Source organism: Oncorhynchus clarkii, chromosome 19, assembly GCF_045791955.1.
Source record: "Oncorhynchus clarkii lewisi isolate Uvic-CL-2024 chromosome 19, UVic_Ocla_1.0, whole genome shotgun sequence".
NCBI lineage: Eukaryota > Metazoa > Chordata > Actinopteri > Salmoniformes > Salmonidae > Oncorhynchus > Oncorhynchus clarkii.
Window position 1 is genome coordinate 54125380 of NC_092165.1, and position 14999 is coordinate 54140378.

The 14999-nt window shown below is 42.1% G+C and overlaps 1 protein-coding gene across 1 annotated transcript; it reads left to right on the plus strand.

The window, feature by feature from the left end:
• Window positions 1-969: 969 nt before the first annotated feature.
• Window positions 970-14666, plus strand: LOC139375380 (RLF zinc finger). Its single transcript, XM_071117103.1, has 8 exons — window positions 970-1230; window positions 3239-3393; window positions 3636-3717; window positions 4622-4757; window positions 4899-5101; window positions 6618-6754; window positions 6896-7037; window positions 9370-14666. The coding sequence occupies exons 1-8, from the start codon at window positions 1051-1053 to the stop codon at window positions 14161-14163; spliced, it is 5829 nt and encodes a 1942-aa protein (XP_070973204.1). The 5' UTR covers window positions 970-1050; the 3' UTR covers window positions 14164-14666.
• Window positions 14667-14999: the final 333 nt, after the last annotated feature.

The following is a 14999-nucleotide window of genomic DNA, read 5'->3' on the forward strand; positions in this document are numbered from 1 at the left end:
TACAATGAGGCCTATACTCTGGAGCGGGATCGATTTGGAGGTGGAGGGTCCGTCATGGTCTGGGGAAGTGTGTCAAACTATCATCGGACTGAACTTGTTGTGATTGCAGTCAATCTCAATGCTGTGCGAAGACATCCTCCTCCCTCATGTGGTACCCTTTCTGCAGGCTCATCCTGACATGACCCTCCAGCATGACAATGCCACCAGCCATACTGCTCATTCTGTGCATGATTTCCTGCAAGACAGGAATGTCAGTGTTCTGCCATGGCCAGCGAAGAGCCAGGATCGCAATCCCATTGAGCACGTCTGGGACCTGTTGGATCGGATAGTGAGGGCTAGGGCCATTCCCCCCAGAAATGTCTGGGAACTTGCAGGTGCCTTGGTGGAAGAGTGGGGTAACATATCACAGCAAGAACTGGCAAATCTGGTGCAGTCCACGAGGAAGAGATTCACTGCAGTACTTAATGCAGCTGGTGGCCACACCAGATACTGAATGTTACTTTTGATTTTGACCCCCCCCCCCCTTTGTTCGAGGACACATTATTCAATTTATGTTAGTCACATGTTGGGTTGGCCGAGTAGGCCCGCTGAGAGTGATTGTTCTAGTCATCCATTATTTAATATTTTACTAGCCAAGAACAAATAACAGTGGGTTAACTGCCTGTTCAGGGGCAGAACGACAGATTTGCACCTTGTCAGCTCAGGGATTTGAACTTGCAACCTTTCGGTTACCAACGCTCTAACCCCTAGGGGACCCTGCCGCCCCAATTATATTGTACAGAAGGAGTTCCAGCCTCCCAGGCCAACTGCCTGGTGGATCTGTTAGGAACAAAGTGGTGGTTTTGTTAGGGATAGTGGCGTATTTGCAGTTAGATTTGTTCATTTTTTGTGAACAAAATGTGTAATTTCCACTCCGACCTGAAAAACGCAGCAATACGCCACAAAGCATCTAGTCTGTCGGAAAACAACACGAAGAAGAAGTGGTGAGCGCACGCTGGTGCACGCGCGTCACATGAAGGGGATGCATACGCGCGGTGGCGGGGACTGAAGATGGCGGATAGTGATGTTGAACCAGAGCCCGACTGGAGTAATCGGCCTTCCAACACTGCCGAGGACACTCTCGTCGCCATGGAATGCTTGCTCACCACCTTGAGAGCGCTTGAAGCAACGCTCAGGCAACAAGACATTTCGGAAATATCATCCACCGAATATTGCGACAACTTCTGCCAGGTAGCTAGCGTGCGTGCATGCAAAACTCAAAGGAAAAGCAATGTTTTTTTCGCATAGCTTAACTAGCTAGCGATGTTGGCTGTGTATGCGCCAGCGCCAATATGGCCTTTAGCTGCTAGCTGGAACATTTTGATCAGGATAAGCAAACAATATGCATCTAATGCACAATTAACGATCCCAGCAAAGTATAACATAACTGCATGACATAACCACCAATGATGTGCAAAACATAGCCATGCTATCATCAGTTGGGCTACCTAATAGTTAGCCAGTTAGCTAACGTTAGCAACCAATGTTGTCATGGTTGTTGTGCAAGCTTGTCCGAGAGAGAGACGGATGCAGTGGTCCAGGACGACAACCAGGCATGCAAAATATTTTAGTACTATGTCCAGTCTGTACAAACTAGTAGTTAACTAGTTTATCGCGCTGCTATTTGCAACGTTTAGAATATTTAGAGTAAGTGGGGCGGGGTGTTTCACGTTGTTTCAGGCACTTGCAGGCATGCATGTAAATAGGCCTGCAGTGCAAGTGTTTTTCGTCAGCCTACTTATCAATTAGCCTAGTTAGTTTATTTATTAGCCATTTTATTTGTTAACTACAACTTAAACCTTACTTGTTTCATTATCGAGTTAAGGAGTTTATTTGACCCTCACTGTACAAAAACATGCTTTCTCGCTAGTTGATGGCAACGTGGTTCATCCACGTTCATTTTTGTCAAAATCAATATTCAAGTATAAATAATTTGAAAATTAAGACTTTTGTTTTTAACTGACTGTTCTGTAGTATCAGTTTGCTATGCTGTTTTATCTACATTCGTAAAGTTGAGAGTTTAAAAGGGACAATCAGATTGCTACATACCTTTTTTTACTTGTAAATTCATGATATAGCCATTCATTCTTGAATGTAACTTTTAAATGCCTCTATTAGTTTAACTGTCTTGTCTGTTTTATAGACTTTTTCTAAACTAATGTATTTGTAAACAATGTCATTTTAAACACACACTGTATAACCTCAACATGGTTAAATCTATGTTGATATAATTGATTGTCCTTGCATCTATAGCTCTGTCTATAAATTTGATGGTGCTTACTTTTCTCCAGCCCCATTCCTCAGCTGTTTACAGAATCAGTGGTGGGGAGATTACTTTGTTGTTTGAACTGCAGATTTCCCATTTAACTATTTTACCAAAAACCCTAAACTGGGTTAATTATAGCTGCTAACCATTAATTGGAAGTTAATTGGGTGTTAGATATACTCAGGCTGGAGCTTATTCTCTGGAGGAGCGACTCTCATATTTACCCTAGATGGAGGTTAAATTTAGCCAACCCACTGTAATGGTGGTAGAGAAGTGCACACTGAGGACTATTGGCAAGAGGGGCTTTGGGGAAATGTTGATGTGACAGACTGGGGGTCCACAGCTCTCTAGGTACACCTTGTCTTAGAGCTGTCAAATACATAGGCTGCTCCCCCAGGCCCAATCAAGGTAAAAAAGAGAGTGCAAGCTGGGACCAATCAGACAGCCCCCCCCCCGCCATGGCAATTCAAATAAATATATATATATATATATATATACATACACTTTTTTATATATATTATTTTTTAGATGTACTTTTCTACACATAGATGGCGTAAAAACAAGACTCATCACTTTGGACCAAAAGTAATGGGCCTTTTGTAAGAAACTGAAACAACAAATTCCACGCAATTTAGGAGGGAGAATAAAATAAATCCTAGGGGAAACACTCTGTAGCCTCTCTTCTCAATGAGCCTTGCCACACCTCACAGGAAGACTAATTAACAGTGACATATGGTGCTTGCCCTGCCTGCCATCAACACAATGTCTTTGGCATTCAGGGTGTTTTCCGTAACTAAATAAGATAGTTGTCTTAATCCTAATGAAAGTGAAAGTGCAAAAACATATTTTTTAATAACCACAACCCAGCTGCCTGTTATTTTATTTTTTTTGTCATTGAAAGTGTTTTTGACTTCTCCATGTCTGTCTTTGCAGGCACTGATGGACTACGCTGGGAGCAGGAATTCTGTGGAACATGGTCTTCCTCTCCTGGAGGTATACTGCCTGGCCATCAACTGCTTTGCTGCTGCAAGGCCACATCTCACTGCAGACTCCGACACTGTTGCCCTGGTGTTGAAGAGACTAGCACTGTGAGTCAACTTAGTAACAAAGTGCTTTACACTGTTAGGGTTGTACCTAGATTATTATTTTGAAGCCAGAGAAGTATAGTGATCACCACATTTCTACTGTGTGCTCCAATGCATAGCCTTCTTTTGTTGTTGACATGGCTTCACAGTTTTTTTTTTTTTTGTGCTGCATGTTAGAAATAGATAACGTTGTGTCATGAAGTTTCACAAGTTGTCCTTCGTTGTCTCTGTTATTTTGCTTCCAGGAGCTGTTTTGAACTGTTGCTATCTGTGCCTGAAAACGAAATCCCTTATGAGGCCTGGGTTCAATTTCACCGCTCTGTTCAGGTAAAGGATGGGCTGTGAGATGTTAAGAAATAGTAGCTAATGAGAGAGAGGAGATGGAAGGGAAAAATAATGATTGGTCGACTGATTATACTGCATCCACTTCTCTATAGTTCAAAGAGGGGTTTATTTACTTTCGCTTGGTGGTACTATTGACATGCTGTGTTGTTGATGAATGGCAGTAGCCCAAGCAATGTTCCCTAGAGAATACTACGTTATACACTGGTGCTGTCTGATAACGTGCCTTGGTTCTTGACCACCTGGGGCTTGTCTGATAACGTGCCGTGGTTCTTGACCACCTGGGGCCTGTCTGATAACGTGCCGTGGTTCTTGACCACCTGGGGCCTGTTTGATAGGAAGTTGGGAATCCACCAGAGGGGTTTGAGTAAATGTTTTACATTGAAAGTAAATGTGTTCTGGAAGAAGGGAGTGAAAGCGTTACAACACATTAGCAGGGGGAAATGAGACAAGTTGCAGTAGGGATAAAAAAATAAAAAAAACATCCAATCGAAATCTTGATATAGTGAGGACCTGTCCTACATTACATACTTTATTGGGCCAGGACAATACCAGTATCACGATACTCATTAGTATCATGGCAAGGAAAGAAAACACACAGCGGATTATAACTTCTTTAGGAAAACGTCCCTAATGTTAGAAACAAACATGTTGTCATCCAGAGTCACATTTATTTTCCAACCTATAGCACACAATATTTTATATACTGCATGTTTTTAAAATACCAAAGAGTTTGGTCTGCTTCATGTTTTCATTTTTTTTGCTGTGGAAAAAAGTATTGCAATACTGGTATCGTCACAGCCCTATTACTTTTACCATGCTGTCACTGTTACCGCACCTGACATTTGTGACACAACCCCCTTTTTGTGTGTTCTTGACGGTTTTGCAGGTGGCACATGATGCCTTGTTAGAGTATGGGAGCATAGATCTACAAGCCCTCCTCCAAATCACAGGGGAGGGTGGAGCGTGGAGTAACCCTGTCCTAAGCGCCCTTCTCACCGGTCATCCCACAACTGCAGAGGAAGGTCAGTATCACAACCTTACTCTATTGTCAACAGTGCAATAATAAATCAATTATATATATATATATATATATACACATACATTTTACTATGTTTTCAGTCAGCCAATCAACTAGCATCTGTTGCTTTGTCATGTTCCTGTAGTTGACGCGTACATCTCCTTGGAGGGGGAGGGCTTCATGGAGATGCGGGTTAAACATCTGGAGAAAGTGGGGGAGGTGGCGAAGGCTGTGGTACTGGCTAAGGCCTGTGCTGAATGCCATCTTGTCTCCAACCAAACCACCTTCCGCCAGACCTATGTCTCTCTCCTCTGCCAACTGCTGCCGGGCGAGGAGGCCATCATGGAGGTCTGTCAATGTGTTGTTGAGCTCAGCTCAGTTGCATTATTATTCATACTGCTATTTAAATAGCTTTCAGAGAATGCTGTTATGTAAGGAAATAAATGTGATGGCTTAGTGAATTTGACAGTGTTGTTTGTTTGAACTCCTTTGCCCTTAAAATGTAAGTGATATTTTCCACAATACTGTAGTTTATGTTTTCAGAAAGTATTCGTACCTCTTTTGACTTATTCCACATTTTGTTACTGCCTGAATTCAAAATGGATTCAATAGATTTAGACACAATACCCCATAATTACATATTGGAACATGATTTTACAACATTTTGCAAATGAAATGCAGCAATATCTCATTTACATAAGTATTCACACCCCTGAGTCAATACATGTTAGAATCAAATTTGTCTTTCTGGGTAAGTCTCTTAAGGATCCGGCCCTTAAAATTTTCGCCTAAAATGGCATACCCAAATCTAACTGCCTGTAGCTCAGGCTGTGAAGCAAAGATATGCATGTTCTTGGTACCATTTGAAAGTAAACACTTTGAAGTTTGTGGAAATGAGAAAGGAATGTAGGAGAATATAACACATTAGATCTGGTAAAAGATAATACAAAGACATTTTTGTCCACTAGATGGCATCAGTGTACATGTAAAGTTTTAGACTCATCCAATGAACCATTACATTTCTGTTCAAGATTTTGTATCAAGACTGCCCAAATGTGCCTCATTTGTTTATAACTTTTCATTTTTAAAATTGTGTACTCTCCTCAAACAATAGCGTGGTATTTTTTCACTGTAATAGCCACTGTAAATTGGACAGTGCGGTTAGATTAACAAGAATTTAAGCTTTCTGCTAATATCAGATATGTCTATGTCCTGGGAAATATTCTTGTTACTTACAACCTCGTGCTAATCGCATTAGCTTATGTTAGCTCAACCGTCCCGTGGAAGGGGCACTAATCCAGATGTTTTAAGAGCTTTGCACACCTGGATTGAACAATATTTGCAGTAATTAATAACCTCACCTTGCTCAAAGGGATATTCTATGTCTGCTTTATTTTTTTACCCATCTACCAATAGGTGCCCGTTGCTGGGAATTGGAAAACCTCTCTGGTCTTTGGTTGAATCTGTTTGAAATTCACTGCTTGATTAGAGACCTTATATATAATTGTATGTGTGGGGTGATGTAGATATGACGTAGTCATTCAAAAATCATGTTAAACACTATCATTGCACACAGTGAGTCCATGCAACTTAGGTGACTTATTAAGAACATTTTAACTCCTGAACTTATTTAGGGGTTGAATACGTATTAACTCGAGACATTTCAGCGTTTCGTTTTTTAATTTATTTGTTAAAATGTCTAGAAACATAATTCCAATTTGACATTATGGGGTATTGCGTGTAGGCCAGTGGCACATCTCAATTTAAAATTCAGGCTGTAACACAACAAAATGTGGAAAAAGTTAGGGGGTGTGTATACTTTCTGAAGGCCACCGACTTGGCCTTGTATTTATTTATCCCACAGATATCCAGACTGGACTGTAAGGATGTGCTGGATATTACATGCAATTTGGAGACTGAGGGGGAGGATAACACAGCCTTCATCCTGTGTACTACCTTCTTAACTCAACAGCTGCAGCAGCAGAGCCTGTACTGCTCCTGGTGAGTTTTCAGTGGTCAATGTCAAGAGTTTTGCAAAGCATATGGATAAATTGAAATTCTTATTTCTGCGCTGGTGTGTGTTTTTGGGTCTTGTTCCAATTTTATATTTTTCTATGCTATTTCATCTTTTCTGTCTTTTAGGGAGCTCACACTGTTGTGGAGTAAGCTGCAGAGAAGGATCGACCCATCTTTGGAGTCACTGCTGGAGCGTTGCCTGCAGCTAGGTGCCATTGCTAAGACTGTCTACCATCTGCTCTTCCTTGTGCGTGTCATCCGGACAGAGGTAGGAGATCAGACTTTTCTACCTCTGATTTTGATATGTCATTGCAATATAAAGTTTAAACTTATTTTCGTAAAATATCAGTTACAATTTCCCAAAATGTGAAGTAACTGCCCAGTGTTTGCAGATTTCTATGAAATATGACCTAGAATTACTTACAATATGAGTGAAATGGTTTTCCTTCCAAAAAATGGTAATTAAGTATGTTAAAAAGCAACTTTTCTGTGTTGGAATGATGTCAACGTACCCCAACAAAATGTTGTGGGTGTAAAGACGGGTTGGTTGTTTAGCAACAAAAGCAACGTGTGCGCAACTATGGGGTAAAACGGACGGTATGGCTTACACTGTTGACAACATGTAAACTATATAATTAGTCTCAATGTTTAATGACAACATAAATACATTTGCTCAATGAGTGCTTATTGTCTCTGAAATACATCGTTACAATTGTTGGTTAGCTAGTGAGTTTGAGCCATATTAGCGTAAGACATGACATCAGTCAAAGCACCTCAAAACAAGATACGAAATGAGCAATCTGCAATTTCCCACAAGGAAGATTTTTGACATTTTTGCTAGACATCAATGCACGCATCATTTTAATGCCGTTGTCAGCCAATCCGTCTATACTGGTCATTAAATATTCTTGTAAGTAAACCGCTAATTGGTCAGCTCTATCCTCAGTGAGATGACATGTTCTGAGGAAATACCAGCATTTTTAAAAAAATGGTCTGTTTGAGGTGGGGTTTTTGAAGTTTTTTATTTATTTATTTATTTTACTTTGGCCAGGAGTATATGACGGGTCAACAACAGTTGTATATGACTTAACCGCTAACGGAACCCCCCCCCCCAACATTCCGCTGAAAAGGCAGCGGAATGTTTAGAAATAATATTTAGAATAATATTTAAAAATATTTAGAAATATTTAACTTTCACACATTAACAAGTCCAATACAGCAAATGGAAGATAAACATATTGTTAAAAATCGGACACGATGGGTAGATTAAAACGTTTTACAGCGAAAACACAACATATATTTGTTAGATCACCGCCAAATCCAAAAAAACACAGCCATTTTTCCCAGCCAAAGATAGTCACAAAAGCAGAATTAGAGATAAAATGAATCACTAACCTTTGATAATCTTCATCAGATAACACTCATATGACATCATGTTACACAATACATTTGTTTTGTTCGATAATATGCATATTTATATCCACAAATCTCGGTTTACATTGGCGCCATGTTCAGAAATACTTCCAAAATATCCGGAGTAATTACAGAGCTACGTCAGATAACAGAAATACTCATCATAAACTTTGATGAAAGATACATGTTTTACATATAATTAAAGATACACGGGTTCTTAATGCAACCGCTGTGTCAGATTTTTTTTTAAACGTTACGAAAAAAGCATACCATGCAATAATCTGAGACGGCGCTCAGAAGTAAACATATTTCTCTGCCATGTTGGAGTCAACAGAAATACGAAATTACATCATAAATATTCCCTTACCTTTGATGATCTTTCATCAGAATGCAGTGCAAGGAATCCTAGTTCCGCAATAAATCATTGTTTTGTTCGATAATGTCCATTACTTGTGTCCAATTAGCTACTTTTGCTAGCACGTTTAGCTCACATGTCCAAAAGCTGGCGCCGGTCCAGGCGAACTCGGACGAAAACTTCAAAAAGTTATATTCCAGGTCGAATAAACTGGTCAAACTAAGTAGATAATCAATCTTCAGGATGTTATTATCATATATATCCAATAACGTTCCAACCGGAGCATTAGTTTTTGTCTACAGAGTAATGGAACGCAAGGCGATATAAGTACTGTGCGTAACCAGGAACTGGCATTCTGCCAGACCAGTGAATCAAATAGCTGCCATCCAGTCTCACATCACACTAGAGGCTTCATTCCACATTCTACTGACTGTTGACATCTAGTGGAAGGCGTAGGAAGTGTGAACAGATCCATATCTTATTTGGAAGTGAATAGGCGATGAGTTGAAAATCAACCAGCCCCAGAATGTCCACTTCCTGTTTGGAAGTTTGCCTGCCCTATGAGTTCTGTTATACTCACAGACATAATTCAAACAGTTTTAGAAACTTCAGAGTGTTTTCTATCCAATAGTAATAATAATATGCATCTGGGACAGAGTAGGAGGCAGTTCACTATGGGCACGCAATTCATCCAAAGTGAAAATGCTGCCCCCTATCCCTAAAAGGTTACAGAATATTTATTTTTTTAAGTGAAATTTTCACTGGGCAGTTACTTTAAATTGTATGCCACTGTCACACCAATGGAAAAAACGATCTCATGTTTATTCTACAGGCAGAGGAGCTGGGTCTGGCTTCATCTGTGGAGTTATGTGTTAAAGCACTACAGCTCCCAAAGCAAGAGGACACAGAAACGAGGATATCTGTGTGCAAAACTGTATCCTGCCTCCTACCAGACGATCTTGAGGTGTTGCGGGCCTGCCAGCTGACAGAGTTTCTCTTAGGCCTCTCTCATGTGGCCTTCAGTACCCTTCAAGAGCTCTATCTGCGGCCCGATCAGAAGTATGACCAGGAAAATGCCATTATCCCCAACTCGCTGCGGTGTGAACTGCTCCTGGCACTTAAAGCCCACTGGCCTTTCGACCCTGAATTCTGGGACTGGAAGACACTCAAGCATCAGTGCATCATGCTGCTGGGGCTTGAACCTGAGCCGGAGGAGGAAGAAGAGAAAGGGAGGGGGCAGGAGGAGGTTAGTCTTGAGCAGGATGTAAAGGAGGCGGTGGAGAAGGGATTTGTTGATATGCCAAAGGAATATGTAAATGGGACAAGTGGAAGCGTTGATGGTCATGAGAAAGATGAAGAAAATGACCGGGACAGTAAACCACCTTCAAAGCCAGATGCTGAGGGTACCTCAGAGCAGGGTTCACTGCAGAAGAAATACAAGTTCTTCTGCAAGATTTGTAAGAAATCTGTTACTGAGACTCGAATCCTTCTTCACTCTAAGAGGCATGAAGAAAACGGTGTTTCCACCTGCCCTGTCTGCCTGAAGAAGTTTAAGAGCAGAAAGGATTTTATCCCACACACCAAACTACACCTTCAGATGCCATCCAGAAGCACTCGACAGAAGAAAAAGGACAAAAAGAGGGTTGATTTGGATAAGGAAATGGAGGAGGATGACTTGGATGACTTGGAGCCTGGTGAGATTGCCCTTGACCCATCCTTAATGCTGTACTACCAGTCCACACATGATCCTGATGTTCTGGAGCACATTCTAGAACAAGCTTCATCTGCACCCAGGAAGCCTGGTCATGAAGATAACATCACAATTGAATACATTAACGTTCATTTTGAATTGCAGAATCGTGACATATACACATGCCCTGCTACTCACTGTACAAAGACTTTTAAGCATTCCAAGTACCTGGGTGTTCACCTTAAATCAGAAGACCATGTTAGCGATGAGAACGTGAAACATTATTGTGAAATGAGAGACCGTAGGGAAAAGTGCACTTACTGTCGGCGCCACTTCATGTCTGCCTATCACCACCGCAGGCATCGGCGTGTGCACTACGGTGACCTGCCTTACATGTGTATGGTCACAGATTGTGGTGCTCGTTTCAGCACCTCCAATGAGCTTGTAACACATAAGCAGAGCCATGGCTTTCAACTTAGCTACCAGTGTGAGCTCAAAGGTTGTAGTCTTTCTTTCTGTGACTTGGGGCAGGTATACCACCATGAAGCACAGCACTTTCGTGATGCAGCATATAGCTGCACTAGCCTTGATTGCAAGAAGTTCTACTTTTCTAAAAAGGAATTTGGCCGGCATTTAGCCACACACGGCATTACCTTCTCTGAGGAAGACTTTGAGGCACAGAGGAAGGCCAAAAGAAAACATCTTGACTCGATAACAGAGGAGATAGCCAGCCCCAAAAAGTCGTGTGACATAAAGACTGTACTGGAGGAGGTAGTCAACGGGGAAAACAATGCTACTTTCTCTACATGCAGTGCCTCCTCCTCACAGAGTTGCAAGGAGCCCAAGGGCACAATGGCATCTGTTGCTGTGTGCTTTGATGGAAAAAAGTTCACTTGTGGTTTCGAAAGGTGTGGATTGACCTTCTCCAAAGCTAAAGATGTCCACCAACACCTAAGGTGTGTTCATCCAGAACATTTCAAGTCTGAGAATAAGGAACGCAAAAATCTTGTCAAAGAGAAGGGTTTGAAATCGAAAGGTCTAAAGATAAAAACAGAGAAGAACAACGATGACAAGAACAAACATGAACTTGCAACTTGTCTGCTAATGAAGGGGTCAAGCCAGGAAAATGCTTGTCCTATTAAGAACACAGCAACATCTCCCTCAAGCCTGGACAATGACCCTTTGAGAGAGATTTTGATTGGGCTTAGCCAGCTTAGTCTGACTCTCTCCAGCTCTACAAATGGATTTTGTGAGCCCTTCCATCCAATCTCAGGATCCACATCAAAGATATCCTGCCATCAGGGTCTTGGTACCAGGTCCCCAGTTGTGTTTTTGCAAAAGAGAGCGCAACCCGCTGTTGGCAAGAGGGTGAAACTGACATCAAACACGGAACCATCAGTAGCCCACAGTCTACCCACAGAGCAACACTTAGATGCAGACCAGGTCAGCCCCTTTGTTTTGCAAGCCTCTACTAAACCATACTTCTGTGAGCTTAATGATTGCAACTTTAGAAGTGTGACCAGCACAACCCTAATGCGCCACTACATGAACAAGCATAATTTCTCAGAAAAGAAGGCGAAAGGAATGAAGATCCTCAAATCACTGACATTTAAGCCATTTAAGTGTCACCTCTGCTTCAAATGCCATAGAGAGAAGACTGACTTGAGGGTTCATTATCTTCAGACGCATAGACTTAGCGAGGCAGTTGTGGAGCAAATGAGCTGTTGGTCTAAAAAGCGGGTTGAGGATAAACCCCCAGAACCCACCAAGCCAACAGTCTCCATAACACAACCCCCAGAACCCACCAAGCCAACCGTCTCCATAAAACAACCCCCAGAACCCACCAAGCCAACAGTCTCCTTTACACAGCCCCCAGATGACACTGAGCAAACATCCTCCTTTACACAAAAATCTCAGACCCCCACCTGGCAACACCCCTCCTGGCAGCAGAAGTACCAAAAAAAGAAAATAATGCGACAAAATATTGTACAATTTGCTAAATCTGGAGACAAGCGTAAGAAATGCAGTCATGCTCCATCTGTGCCGGATCACTTCGAAGAGGAGGAAAGTGAAGACAGAGGTATGCGAAGAGGCAAAGGTGGCATTTATATGTGCAAGCACAAGGACTGTGGGGTTATTTTCTCCCACGCCTCCAGTCTTTATCGCCACCAGAAGAAGTTTCATCCGCAGGTGATGGGACATCCTTCCGTGCTTTCAGAAGACCCAGCTTTACAGAAGTTTAGGTGCAGCTACGCCAACTGTAATGCTTCTTACCTCCTGAACAGTAGCTTGGTGCGACACACAGAGAGTGAGCATCCTAACCAGGCGACCAGTAGCTTGAAGCGTCACAGAAAAAGTGATCATCCTAACCAGGCGACCAGTAGTCTAAAACGTCACCGAAAAAGTGATCATCCTTACCAGGCGACCTTGTGCTGCAAGTATGACGGCTGTACAAAAGTGTTCACCCAAAGCAGTAGTCTGAAAAAACATGTACTCTCTAGCCACCTCAATTATTATGATTCACTCGTATTACGTCTCCAGAATACTCACAAGGACACGTCAGCCACTGGATGCCAAAAGAAGCTGATCATCACATCTACGCCACAGAAAGATGAAACCAAGCTACCCCTCAGGCAATCTCTAAGGCACTGCCCAAAGTCTCCTGAAGATGTTAAGGCTGAAGAAACTAGTGAAGAGCAAGATGAAGATGACGTTGAAAATTTGTCAACTGAAAAGAAATCCAGAAGGTTTGAAGATATGGTATTCCGTTCCCATGAGGAGGCCTTGCAGATGTGCCAAGATCGTTGTCAACGTGAAGCCTTCCCGTGCATGGTGCAAGGTTGTGATTCTGTAGTCAAATTGATACGTAGTATGCGCCGTCACTATCTGAATTGCCACAAATTAACCAATCATGCTTTTGAATTGAATGAGGATAAGCTTGTGTTTAGTGCAGAGAAACTGGACGAGCTGATTCAGAGGAATACTGTATTATCTGCTTGCCCTGATATGACGAGGGCACCTAACGGAGTTCTGAAGATGGAGTATCAAGCAGAGCCAGATAACCCTGGTGGTCCATCTGTCCCTATGAGTCTGCACTCCATCGAAGCAGACACACTTGATGAGCATGACCCACTGGGGTTCAAAGAGGAGCCACCTTCTGAGAGGAATGTTTTGGTGGGTGCCGATGACTTGCTTTATGGAGAACCTAGTGGGCACACTGAAGAGCCTGTTACTCAAAACAGCCAAGAGGAGAGGCCAAGGCGAAAATCCTCAAACCCGCCCGCTCTTGATCTCTCTCCACCATCCTCCCTCCGATTCAGTGTTGATGAGGGCTTCATGGACAGTTCAGACAAAGATGGTGTCAAACCAACAATTTCTGTGCCATTGCCCTCCCCTCAAGCCCGCCAGCCACTTAAACGTAAGAACGAGCTCTCTGAGCTCCTTCCCATTCCAAAGGACTCCCAGCCTCACAGCCCCCCCCTTCGCACATTTGACCTGGCTGCTTATAAACCTATGGGATTCGAGTCATCTTTCCTGAAGTTCATACAGGAGAGCACTAAGGATGATGTGAGGCCCAGGGCTTCTCACTGCAACAGCCACAGGCCTGAACCACCTGTGGTGTCTGCTCGGCGGCGGGATTCCTACAGACGGAACTGTTCTGTAAAGGAGAACAGCGAGATGGGCCTCTCTACTACCCGTAGCAGGCGGGCTCGATCTTCCCCACTTCAGCCTCTTCCCAGGACAGGGGAATACACATCAGTCCAGAACTTGCGCCTCATCTTGGACAAGGCTCTGACGGGTTGTGGTGACCTAGCCATTAAGCAGCTGCAGTACCTCAGGCCCGTGGTAGTTCTTGAGAGGCCAAGGTTTTCCACCTCCTTGCTTGACCTCTTCCCCACAAAAACTAATGATAAGCTACTTCTCGACTGTTCGTAGAACTGAGTACCTTTGTGTCCAATATAAAGACTATCCCAGTGTTTTTTTTCTAATGTAATTACTACTCTGATGTTATCAGTATCTTTTTAAGTTGCCAAACTGATTAGCTCAAGTACCTTAATTGACATACAACAGATACGTGTGTAAAATGATCCTTCCCCTGATTTTTTAAAACTTCTTTAGAGTATTTGTATTACATTTTTGTCAGGTGATGAACGTTCTAATGTGTATATATATATGCGTCTTCTCACTACAAAATGAAGTTTTATAAAACATTTTCAAATATTATTTAGAACGGTGTAGCTCATTGTACCATTTCAATGCTATTAATTTGTCTGAAAAATAGCTTTCATGGGACAGAAACATCTCATTTGCCCACTAATAACTTGAGGAAAAATGTTGTCCCCTCTGAATATTAAGACCCCTTTCTTTTTTTCAATGCAGTGGGCAGATGTGTAATGCTTTATAAGAATAATAAATGTTTGAATAGGCCCTTTCAAAAATATGAAATTGCATTGTCTATCTTTATTTTCCTTGTCATGCCTTTACATTGATTAGTCTTTAAACTCTTCAGGGAACTAGTCAGTGAAAAATATAGTGGACTATTTAATACTATCTATGAAAATAAACACATTTTACTTTATAGAGTGGCTTTTCTCACAAAGTGTTTCAATAACAAGTGTTCCCACTAGCAAAGTGGCACGTGCGCTCTAGCAAAAAGAGTGCAGGTAAAGTTCTGTACCATTCACACTGTTGACTAGAAAGCACGTATAGCGCATATGGTGAGATTATTATGGACAAAAGATCAAGATTATTTTTATTTGTCAAATGGCAGC